Consider the following 10,886-nt stretch of genomic DNA (forward strand, 5'->3'; position numbering starts at 1 on the left):
GAAGGCGTACGTATACATGCTGTTATTATTCCACCCGGGGCTCACCTCGAAGTGCGTTCGAGTCGCCCTTCCGGCTCCGTCGTGCACGACGGGGCTTGCCGCGCGTGATATTTCAGCCAGCACTCCAGCGAGCACGTTTGGGGCTTTTCATGTCGTTCGCATGGCAGACTTCACACCGAGGAGGCTTTCGCGAGGTCCCGAGCCACCTTCTCCCGCGACCGTGAATTTCGCGTTCGCGCTTGCACGGTTGTCTAGATGTCTGCAAGCCCTAAGCGAGATCACAATTCGGATTGACGAGCGATTCCGAGAAGACAGCCGAGGCGTTACGTGCTAGAGCGTATTTGGCGGATAGAAATTGGGGGCCTCGGTGAGTGGGACGAGAAATTGAACCCGCCTACTGTTTGCGGTGGCACTTCCATTGCCTGCTCGAACGATGATAAAAAGCACTCACCCTTCCGTTGGGTGATAGGCGGCTCTGCACCAACACGATTTGCGGCTTTGACGCTCCGATCGCGTTCAGTGCGTGTCCGTGTATAGGAAAGTTCAGCTGGAGGCCTCGAAAGGACACTAGCCGAGCTGATAGATAGAGTGCCGGCATCCGGGTGCCCGCATCGCAAACCGTGAGCTTCTCCCGCTCCATCGTAAGTTGGCAACTTGAGCGCTCGCAGGCAGGATTGCATTGCATAACGACCGTGTTCATCATGATGACGATGCTCCTCGCGCGTCGCGCACTTCGGACGAAACGCAACGAACGCAAAGACGAAGAACGTGACCGTTACGCGATCGGCGGCCTGCATGCCCTGTTAGTCACGCACCGAGCAGCGCGGGTGGGCCAGTGGCGGATTCTGTCGAGGCAGCATGGATGTGCACCCGCGTTGTGTCTCTGACACTGCACTCCGCTGAGATCGCGGTTGGGGCGGACCGAACGGGAGCATCTGCATCCGTGCAAATGCGCTCGCATTGGACGGTTAGGCTCTTTTTGTTGGCAATCCCAAGTGGCACACCATTTACCATAACCAAATGAGCAAGTTACCGGTGGGGTGGCCGCCGTTATCTATCTTAAACGGGGAGAGCTTGCCATTGGCCCGTGTATGCGATTGGCCGGCGGTGGTCGCGCGCGACCCGGCGATGGGATCTCTGCGAAAATCCACATCGGGTGGTCCGCGCGTGTCGCATAAATAATGTGCGCCAGATATGGATATATGGGCCCACGAGGACGGCGGCATCGATCTGCATGGACGAAATTGAATGTCTGCAGCGAATGGGAGAGCGCAGCGGGAACGCGCTGCCGTTTTGGGATGAAGAGGGTGGCTCGCGACACGTGGGGCGAGCCACCTTCGCTTGACGCCGCGTTCGCTTGGAGCGCGGTGCTGCTGGCTGTGCGCACGTCGAGATGCATCTCTCTCTGCTCACGTTTGTTTTCGATGCGCGCCGGGTAGTTTGAAAAACAGGAAGTTGTGGCTCGAGTCGAGTAAAGACGTCGTGGTACTCCCAGGGGAACTGGCATTTGTCGTCGCTAGTCATCGCTGATAGCTCTAGCGTCGCGCTATTATTGAGCGAGGGAGGCGGACGTCGAATCGAGGAGGCAGGGCAGGTTCGACTTCAGTGCAGCTCTCGCTGGCAGCACGCGCCTTGGCCAGTCCCACCAACATTGTATGCTCGCGATCTTTGCGTCTTTGTGCACGCTCCTGCCCGCCGCAACGCGTTGACGTCCATCATGTACCGCCAACGCTGTTATCCAACGACGTCCTCTCCTCGTGAGCCCTCTCAGCCATAACAGACCACTTGTGCCCGCCTCACTCAGAGTGCTCGGCCCTCCATTCTCCCTCTCTCGCCCTGACAGCATGCACAGCCCAGTGTGCGCGACCGCCATCGCAATCACCGCGCGCATCTCTTCCTCCTCGGCTTGCAGCTCTGTGCCGACAGTCTCGTCCACGCGCCCACCGCTCTGACGTTCTTGTACCCAAACTCGCTCCCTGTCTCGATCCTGACACTCACAGCGGCGCCCAACGCCCGCGGCGCTCATGCTCAGTCGCCCAGCTCGTTGTGCACAACGCGTCTCCACGCGAGCTCTCCCTCACGTTCGCGCACTTACCTCTCGGTCTCAGGCGAGCGACTGCACTATGGGCGCGACGTCGAGCTCGCTTTCCTCAAACATCGCCCATTCATGCGCATGCGCTCTTGAGCGCGCATTCACGGCACCGCCGGTGCAAGGTATGTCATTCATCTCATGTCCCACCCTCAGGAAATATATTTCCTCCTTCCCATCTCTTCCTACGGCCTGAAACATACATACGCAAGTCGCGACGTCAGCTCACGCTGCGCCCGTCGGTGCAAGACCTACCTTGCGAAGCGTCAGTGTGCGTGTCTGCGCAGGGCGGGCATCAGTGTCGTGTGCAACGGATGTGCGGACAGAACGTACGGGACGATGTTATACGTGTGCGGAGGTCTTGCAGTCCGGCGGTCCGCGTCGGTCATATTTGGCTCTGCGGGCGGTGGTCATCGATTCAGCGGACGAGCGAGCCGTCACGGTGTACGACGTACGGGGCCAACGCGTCTGCTGGGAACGCCGTGAGCGGCAAGCGAGAATTGTGCGGATCCTGCTTACGACAAGGTTCATCAAAGCGGCCGGTCCGTTACACGGAGGGCTTGCAGGTGGTCGAGCAGAGGCTCGAGGTGTGTGGCATAGGGTGGTTGCTCCTCGTGATCGCGATTCGGCAGCGATGGACCGAGCTGGTAAAGATCGATGTCGCGCTGTGCATCGTTCGCGGTCGGGAGCGTGCTGCATACCGGGTTGACGAGTCTGATGGCTCATGCCACGATCGAACTGGATGGACGTGAGCGGCTGGCTCATTGATGAAATGGTGTGCGAGCGGCGTACTCACCATTTCTTATGCTTTGTGCTGTGTGCTTGTGGCCGCGTTCGGCAGGCGTGGACGATGTGTCTACACACGAGCCGAGGTGAGCGTGAGCGGACGACACGATCGCAAGATACGCTTACTTGACTCGATAGGCGGGGGTTGCGGGTGCATGAAGGGTGGGCGAATAGCGCGATGTGCGCGACGTTCGACGCGTCCCATGCGTCGTCTTCGCGACCTGCTGTCATTGGGCTATCAGTGTGAGTGAAACGCACCAGTACGGGCATGTTGCGCCCGGTCGATCCCGAGACGGTCGTTCGCGGTCGTCAGCGGTAGTGAGGGGAGAGCTAGGCGGCGTGCTCGTGAAGGACGGTGGAGGAAGGGAGGAGATGAGGGGCGGGGAGAGGTGCCGAATCTCATCTCCGTGCCCCATCATTTATACCTTGCAAGTGCACCGACCCGTGACCTAACCTTCCGTGGCGTGATCTGGGGACTCCGTTCTGTCAGCAGCGTGAGTTCCCTTGGGTGATATGTCCCCCGAAATGACATTAATGCGACCGTCGGCGAAGCCTCGATGCAGGCGAAAGAAGCAATGTGATGACTCGTTCGCGTCCATCAAAGAATGCGCGCTGGTAGAGCGATATCCTGGGAGCTTGGCAGGTGTACTCGGCGAGTGGAGAGTGTGCCAGGGAGGCGACAGTGCCGTTTGGAGTGGCCGATGCGCGAGAGACCAGCTTGCGCAAGTCAGATTCGGTGCGGGAAGGTTGGCGCATTGGTGTATCGCTGAATGGAGTCCATGGACCTTGTCGAACGGTCCATCAGCCTGCAGGCGCAGCAGAAGTTGATGGTGCGGGCTTCATGCGCGGGCGAGGCCGTTGGGTGACTCGACATTCCGTACTTCGGAGAAGCTGACGAGACCTGCCTTGTTTCATATGGGACCTCTCGTACTGCTTATGGCTATGGAATATCGATACGCCGTCCCGTTCAGACGGATTCGTCGCCTTCTGGTTCTATTGCTATTGCTGTGGGAGAAACCGTGGCAGAGAAGTAACCTTGATATCATCAGAACGGGCAGGATGATTTCAGGCTCTTGTCGTGAGCGTCGCGAGTGCACCCATGTTCGAAATGTTGGAGATTGGCATACGTTCCCCTGTACGCAAACGCCGAAAGCGAAATGTCGCTCTTTGCAAATGTAATGACGATGGCCATGAGCATGCCGTTAAGGTATATCTTCATAAATCAACGGACGAGACAAAGAACTGTGCAGCGGAGCGATCCGACCCGCGAGGACAACACCCAGACCTTGGGCCTCTTGCTTCCTTGAAGCCGATAGAACGCGGTCACAATACGGCGGTTCGACGGCACCTGGACATGCACGCAGCACGGCCATCCTTTTAGCGAGAGCACCGGCGGTCACAGCCTCTCATCCGGGTTCTAAATGGCAGAGGTGCAGGGCATGCAGACTGCGCTGAAGCGGCCGAGCCGGCGGTGCACTGACTTGCGGACGCTGAGTTTGGGGTCCTGCGATACATATGATTAATCTCGTGAACAAGCAGCGGAGAGGATGCACCCACGAGATTGCCTTCGGAGAGGCGGGCATCTTATCCACGCCATCGGTTCGACGAATCGTCCGCTGATCTGCAATGTTCCGATCAAGCCTTACGGTCACATGCCACTCATCAGGACCCCAATTCGAAGGATGTAACGCGTTACCGGGTGCGTTGTATTTCGGGCAGAACTTTTGCCTGCCGCACAGATGAAAGAACTCCGCTCAATGTCCTCCTTGCCGAGTCTTGTTCCCACATCGGACCGTGTGATGTCGTGTGGCTGCACATTCGGTGCCAGCGACATGAGGGTCAAAGACCAATAATGCACAGCCTTTCCATCAGTGCGCTCCATAACTGCATTCCTGAGTCATACGACGGCCTCTTTCACGTTAGTCTCGATAGCGACAGTGGGTGCGACAGGCTAATGGTAGAAGAACCCGAGCATGGCTCAAATCCACCTCAGTGTTCACAAGTACGTGCCGCTGCGACCATTGTATTGAATGACAAAGTACTGACAGACTGCCATTCTTACAGGGCTGAAAGACACTTGCAAATGAGGATGCTATGGTCTGAGGCCATCAGATCCCACTCAGGGATAACGTCGAAAGGTACGCATACTTCAGATCTCATGCCATTGTAGGAATCCTCAGTGGTCGCTCACGGTGTTCTGCTCACTTTCAGGGTATCATTGATGGTCGCATAGGGCGACATTCATTCATTCCCTGGTTGCCGGTTGAATGACAATGTCTTTGCATGTGATGTCCCGCTGCGAGTTCATTGCGCTGAAAATTTGTATTCAAACAAGGTACGAGTGAGCTAGCATGATCAATTTTGAATGGACCTTGATTTCTGTGCTCCGTGAAGCAAAACGTGACGTTTGCTCTCCAAAAAGAGCATTTTTCGTTCACTATGGGCCGTAAACGCTTTTGCGCCTGACCGAATGTTGCGTATGGCAAGTCCTTGCAATGTGAGCAGGATCGCATGTTCGATCGTGGCTTGCTTTGGTTGCATCATGCTTATCTCTTGAGGTTTGGAGCGCTTATTCGGCACATCTTTGGCTGGGTGGTGATGTCAAGCATTCAGCGCAGCTACTGGGGAAAGTGAGCGATTGGCTCCTGCACTCTACATTCAGTGTTTCTCATAGACTCCCATTTGTGGGCTGAAACTGTTGGAAGGCAACGAGCACAGGGTGAGAGGCTCGGTCACAAAGCGGTCATTTGGACCACGGTGATGGGATTGAGGACGAGTGGCAGCGACAGAAAGCCATTTCATATCGTGTATTTGCACCCCATAGGAGCCTTATAGCAATGAAATGGTCACGGTTAGTGCTCGGTTGAATGAGAAATAACGGCAGAGTTAACAGCATCAGTATACAATGAAGGGCAGCTGTATAGATCCCTCTCTGCCCCATCCATGTCCTCATCTAAAACATTCTCTGCGGTCGTTCATTTCATATGCACATGGCACATGTCACCATGACTCACACGGCTCGCATCACCATCCACAAATCAGACCATACATATCTATCCACGACGGCTTCATGGGCACGGACTACTGGGCGGGCTTCCTCGCGGGCTCGGACAGGATTTCTCTCGGTGCGTACCTCCTTCTCCCGCGACGGCGTGCCCTTGTGGCGCAAGCTGACGTGTCCATCGCACCTTGCTTCTCACATCTGTATGCGGCCTCCTACGCGTTGCCGACGACGTCTCGTCCGGCGAATCGCGGTGCGCCCCGCGACATCCCGCGAACCGGACTTCGCGATCGCGATTGCGTCCTCGATGTGGCCCCGGACGTCTGATGGACTCGTCCAACGTCTCCCGCGACGTATCGCCACACGGCCCCGAACGCACAGATTCGCACCCTTATTTCGCGTTCGACAACCTGGCGAACACCGAGCCGGTGAACGTCACCGCGGAGGGCCAGGACAGCACAGACGTGTATGGCGGGCAATGGCCCAAACTGGCGTGCACGTCGTGGGGCGCAGAGATGAACACAAGGTCCGTCTGTCAAAGTCCATCTATCTCCTCCATTCTCCTTTAGAAGCTGATGTGCCAACTCTTGTTTGTTTTTGTCATGATGTCCCTTTTGTTTTGTTCCCGTGCCGTTTGCAATTGTATCCGCTTTCTGACGTGTTGCGGTATCCTCATGTCCGGATTGCATCTGATGCTTCGATGCTTCTGTTCGGCAGCCGCATCAACTTTGGAGTGACCATTGCAGGCGAGTTCAGCGCCGCGATCAACGACTGTGGGCTCTGGGTGCGCGGGGTGAACACCTCGGCCGCGTACGGAGGCAACTGCGAGTACTGGGAAGACTGGGAGTCGTGGAGCGACGAGACCGTCGAGGGCCTCAAGATGTTCGTGATGGCGAGCATGGACGCGCTCGGAGACTGGTTCTTCTGGACCTGGAAGGTGCGTGCGCTCTCGGCTCGTGCTCTCATCGCGCGAGTTGTGATTGACGAGCGAATTCATCAACAGGTCGACAACTCGTCCACCAGTGGCACCGTTGAAGCACCGTTCTGGTCATACAAGCTCGGGCTGGAGCACGGCTGGATACCGAAAGACCCGCGGACCGCTTCGGGCACGTGCGAATCGCTCGGAGTGACGGACACCAACTGGAACGAGTCCTACTCCTCCTGGGCAACAGGCGGCGCAGGGGCAAACGAGATCGCCGCATCTTCCATAGCCACCTATGGCGTGTGGCCGCCGGCGTCCATCGCGAACGTGCCATCCGCATCGCAGTCGTATTTGCCTCAGTACACGAGCACCGCGAAGATCGTGAGCCTGCCCGCGGCGTCGACGTACACGGCCGCGACGGTGAGCACGGGTGACGGGTGGGCCGAGAGCAGCGACACGCGGAGCGCGCCGACGGCGATCGCGGGGTGCACGTACCCTGATGCGTGGAGCGCGGTGGACGCGACGATCCCGACGTCGGGATGCGGCGCGGTGGCGTATGCGAAGCGCGAGGAGGTAGCCGTTCCCGTTCCCGAGCCTGTGGTCACTGCGCCGCCTGCACGGCGGTTCCCGTGAGCGCGGCGCTGTTCGGCTCCTGCGTAGCGCGTGCGATGATGAGTGTCACTGGGCACTGTCGGTGCGCGGGAGAAGCTGATCGCGATGGGGTGTCAGTGATGTGACTCGGACTCGACGCGGTCCGAGTTGCGCGTAGATGTGGCGAGGTTGGTTGACGGAGGAGGGAAGAAGGAAGGTGGCGAGACGGACGGACATGCATCGCCTCTCTCTGCGTAGACGCTCGCTTTGGATTCTTGACTTTGCTGTCTGCATACGCATGCTTTGTTCCCGGCGCTGGAGTACGATATCACGACGTTCGTCCTACGCCGTGCCGCACTGTTTCTGTTCTATGATCGTACTTGCTAGCTTGTACACGTACCACATCGTGACATGAGGACTGTACATATTCTGCCATACCTGCAGCCCATGACTACGCTACACGCGATGCGCATATCCTTGGTTCGCTATTCAGCCATTCGGTCTCCTGTTCCACGGGTCAGGCTCACCAGTAGCGCGATCTGCAGCCCGCATTCAACAAGGACAATTACCCGGAAGCCGGAGGGGACACATACGCGACGCAAGTCCAGCCCGTCTTTAGACTGTACATATTCTGCCATACCTGCAGCTCGTGACTACGCTACACGCGATGCGCATATCCTTGGTTCGCTATTCAGCCATTCGGTCTCCTGTTCCACGAGTCGGGCTCACTAGCAGCGCGATCTGCACCCCGCATTCAACAATGACAATTACCCGGAAGCCGGAGGGGACACATACGCGATGCAAGTCCAGCCCGTCTTGAGACTGTACATATTCTGCCATACATGCCGCCCATGACTACGCTACACGCGATGCGCATATCCTTGGTTCGCTATTCAGCCATTGGGTCTCCTGTTCCACGAGTCGGGCTCACTAGCAGCGCGATCTGCACCCCGCATTCAACAAGGCCGATTACCCGGAAGTCGGCGGGAACACATACGCGACGCGAGCCCAGCCCAACTGTCTCATTCAGTCGAGCACGGCTCATCTACCGCCTTCGGTGGAGCAGCCTCACGCTTCTCAATATTGGCGATTCTCGATAACTGAAAGAAGGCTTCAGTCGAGTCTGGACAATTGAAAGCTGCCGAGCGCACGTACGCGCGTGGTGGATTTGGTGTGGTTCTTCCTGCGCGCCATTCACTGCTTGGAACGTCGGCTGACCCTCCCTTCCAGCCTTGCATTCGCCTGTTAGCGGGGCGGTTCAGGTCCAGCGGCCATGCCCTGCGCACCTGCGCGTCCGAGTGAACAGAGAACGCTCGCCAGGAGGCGTCATTTGGTGTCATGCGGTGCAGGGTCGTGCATCTGAGAAGGTGGTCGCTGGTCAGCGCATACGTTGGCGTTACGCGCGGATCGATTGCGCTGTAGCGAGTTACGTACTGCATGGCGCATCAGCCGCGCAGGATCGATTTCAGGCTGAGCGTTGCGCACGTGCAGGCGACACTGGTATAGTGCTCGCTCGTGCGACGCGCGCGCTGTCGCAATTTGAAGGCGTTATCGGTTGTGTTAGGCGTCCCGAGCAGAGTTGGAGATGTGACGTTCCGCCGGGTCCACGTAGCCACGATCGGTAGTTTGAAAAACAGGAAGTTGTGGCTCCAACGCGAGGCCGGGAGAGCCCAGATCGAGTAAAGACGTCGGGTGTCTGGAGTGATGCTGTAGTGCATCTCGGGGAACTGGCATTTGTCGTCGCTAGTCATCGCTGATAGCTCTAGCGTCGCGCTATTATTGAGCGAGGGAGGCGGACGTCGAATCGAGGAGGCAGGGCAGGTTCGACTTCAGTGCAGCTCTCGCTGGCAGCACGCGCCTTGGCCAGTCCCACCAACATTGTATGCTCGCGATCTTTGCGTCTTTGTGCACGCTCCTGCCCGCCGCAACGCGTTGACGTCCATCATGTACCGCCAACGCTGCTATCCAACGACGTCCTCTCCTCGTGAGCCCTCTCAGCCATAACAGACCACTTGTGCCCGCCTCACTCAGAGTGCTCGCCCCTCCATTCTCCCTCTCTCGCCCTGACAGCATGCACAGCCCAGTGTGCGCGACCGCCATCGCAATCACCGCGCGCATCTCTTCCTCCTCGGCTTGCAGCTCTGTGCCGACAGTCTCGTCCACGCGCCCACCGCTCTGACGTTCTTGTACCCAAACTCGCTCCCTGTCTCGATCCTGACACTCACAGCGGCGCCCAACGCCCGCGGCGCTCATGCTCAGTCGCCCAGCTCGTTGTGCACAACGCGTCTCCACGTGAGCTCTCCCTCACGTTCGCGCACTTACCTCTCGGTCTCAGGCGAGCGACTGCACTATGGGCGCGACGTCGAGCTCGCTTTCCTCAAACGTCGCTCATTCATGCGCATGCGCTCTTGAGCGCGCATTCACGGCACCGCCGGTGCAAGGTATGTCATTCATCTCATGTCCCACCCTCAGGAAATATATTTCCTCCTTCCCATCTCTTCCTACGGCCTGAAACATACATACACAAGTCGCGACGTCAGCTCACGCTGCGCCCGTCGGTGCAAGACCTACCTTGCGAAGCGTCAGTGTTCGTGCCCGAGTCTGCGCAGGGCGGGCATCAGTATCGTGTGCAACGGATGTGCGGACAGAACGTACGGGACGATGTTATACGTGTGCGGAGGTCTTGCAGTCCGGCGGTCCGCGTCGGTCATATTTGGCTCTGCGGGCGGTGGTCATCGATTCAGCGGACGAGCGAGCCGTCACGGTGTACGACGTACGGGGCCAACGCGTCTGCTGGGAACGCCGTGAGCGGCAAGCGAGAATTGTGCGGATCCTGCTTACGACAAGGTTCATCAAAGCGGCCGGTCCGTTACACGGAGGGCTTGCAGGTGGTCGAGCAGAGGCTCGAGGTGTGTGGCATAGGGTGGTTGCTCCTCGTGATCGCGATTCGGCAGCGATGGACCGAGCTGGTAAAGATCGATGTCGCGCTGTGCATCGTTCGCGGTCGGGAGCGTGCTGCATACCGGGTTGACGAGTCTGATGGCTCATGCCACGATCGAACTGGATGGACGTGAGCGGCTGGCTCATTGATGAAATGGTGTGCGAGCGGCGTACTCACCATTTCTTATGCTTTGTGCTGTGTGCTTGTGGCCGCGTTCGGCAGGCGTGGACGATGTGTCTACACACGAGCCGAGGTGAGCGTGAGCGGACGACACGATCGCAAGATACGCTTACTTGACTCGATAGGCGGGGGTTGCGGGTGCATGAAGGGTGGGCGAATAGCGCGATGTGCGCGACGTTCGACGCGTCCCATGCGTCGTCTTCGCGACCTGCTGTCATTGGGCTATCAGTGTGAGTGAAACGCACCAGTACGGGCATGTTGCGCCCGGTCGATCCCGAGACGGTCGTTCGCGGTCGTCAGCGGTAGTGAGGGGAGAGCTAGGCGGCGTGCTCGTGAAGGACGGTGGAGGAAGGGAGGAGATGAGGGGCGGGGAGAG

The 10,886-nt window shown here is 58.2% G+C and overlaps 8 protein-coding genes across 8 annotated transcripts; 2 read left to right on the plus strand and 6 right to left on the minus strand.

Annotated features, from left to right (window-relative positions):
* Positions 1-273: 273 nt before the first annotated feature.
* Positions 274-1,072, minus strand: LAESUDRAFT_93524 (uncharacterized protein). Its single transcript, XM_040914882.1, has one exon. The coding sequence runs from the start codon at positions 795-797 to the stop codon at positions 324-326; it is 474 nt and encodes a 157-aa protein (XP_040757409.1). The 5' UTR covers positions 798-1,072; the 3' UTR covers positions 274-323.
* Positions 1,073-1,549: 477 nt separating this feature from the next.
* Positions 1,550-2,026, minus strand: LAESUDRAFT_765285 (uncharacterized protein; the record flags this gene model as incomplete). The annotated part of the gene is made up of 1 exon (XM_040913633.1): positions 1,550-2,026. The coding sequence occupies one exon, from the start codon at positions 2,024-2,026 to the stop codon at positions 1,550-1,552; it is 477 nt and encodes a 158-aa protein (XP_040757410.1).
* Positions 2,027-2,619: 593 nt separating this feature from the next.
* LAESUDRAFT_732991 (uncharacterized protein) lies at positions 2,620-3,218 on the minus strand (the record flags this gene model as incomplete). The annotated part of the gene is made up of 2 exons (XM_040910356.1): positions 3,002-3,218; positions 2,620-2,754 (listed from the first exon to the last, which is right to left on the minus strand). The coding sequence occupies exons 1-2, from the start codon at positions 3,143-3,145 to the stop codon at positions 2,620-2,622; spliced, it is 279 nt and encodes a 92-aa protein (XP_040757411.1). The 5' UTR covers positions 3,146-3,218.
* LAESUDRAFT_732993 (uncharacterized protein) lies at positions 3,127-4,469 on the minus strand. The gene is given in 4 exon segments (XM_040910357.1): positions 3,127-3,641; positions 3,661-3,741; positions 4,224-4,379; positions 4,433-4,469. The coding sequence occupies 3 exon segments, from the start codon at positions 4,229-4,231 to the stop codon at positions 3,407-3,409; spliced, it is 324 nt and encodes a 107-aa protein (XP_040757412.1). The 5' UTR covers positions 4,232-4,379; positions 4,433-4,469; the 3' UTR covers positions 3,127-3,406.
* Positions 4,470-5,945: 1,476 nt separating this feature from the next.
* Positions 5,946-7,861, plus strand: LAESUDRAFT_732998 (glycoside hydrolase family 5 protein; the record flags this gene model as incomplete). Its single annotated transcript, XM_040910358.1, has 4 exons — positions 5,946-6,000; positions 6,258-6,402; positions 6,594-6,813; positions 6,880-7,861. The coding sequence occupies 4 exons, from the start codon at positions 5,946-5,948 to the stop codon at positions 7,429-7,431; spliced, it is 972 nt and encodes a 323-aa protein (XP_040757413.1). The 3' UTR covers positions 7,432-7,861.
* Positions 7,862-8,071: 210 nt separating this feature from the next.
* Positions 8,072-8,548, plus strand: LAESUDRAFT_733001 (uncharacterized protein). The gene has a single exon (XM_040910359.1). It carries the CDS (start codon positions 8,232-8,234, stop codon positions 8,487-8,489), a length of 258 nt encoding a protein of 85 aa, XP_040757414.1. The 5' UTR covers positions 8,072-8,231; the 3' UTR covers positions 8,490-8,548.
* A 617-nt stretch (positions 8,549-9,165) lies between these two features.
* Positions 9,166-9,642, minus strand: LAESUDRAFT_765289 (uncharacterized protein; the record flags this gene model as incomplete). The annotated part of the gene is made up of 1 exon (XM_040913634.1): positions 9,166-9,642. One exon carries the CDS (start codon positions 9,640-9,642, stop codon positions 9,166-9,168), a length of 477 nt encoding a protein of 158 aa, XP_040757415.1.
* Positions 9,643-10,241: 599 nt separating this feature from the next.
* On the minus strand, positions 10,242-10,840 carry LAESUDRAFT_733003 (uncharacterized protein; the record flags this gene model as incomplete). Its single annotated transcript, XM_040910360.1, has 2 exons — positions 10,624-10,840; positions 10,242-10,376 (listed from the first exon to the last, which is right to left on the minus strand). The coding sequence occupies exons 1-2, from the start codon at positions 10,765-10,767 to the stop codon at positions 10,242-10,244; spliced, it is 279 nt and encodes a 92-aa protein (XP_040757416.1). The 5' UTR covers positions 10,768-10,840.
* Positions 10,841-10,886: the final 46 nt, after the last annotated feature.

This window comes from Laetiporus sulphureus (genome assembly GCF_001632365.1).
Source record: "Laetiporus sulphureus 93-53 unplaced genomic scaffold LAESUscaffold_131, whole genome shotgun sequence".
NCBI classification, from domain to species: Eukaryota; Fungi; Basidiomycota; class Agaricomycetes; order Polyporales; family Laetiporaceae; genus Laetiporus; species Laetiporus sulphureus.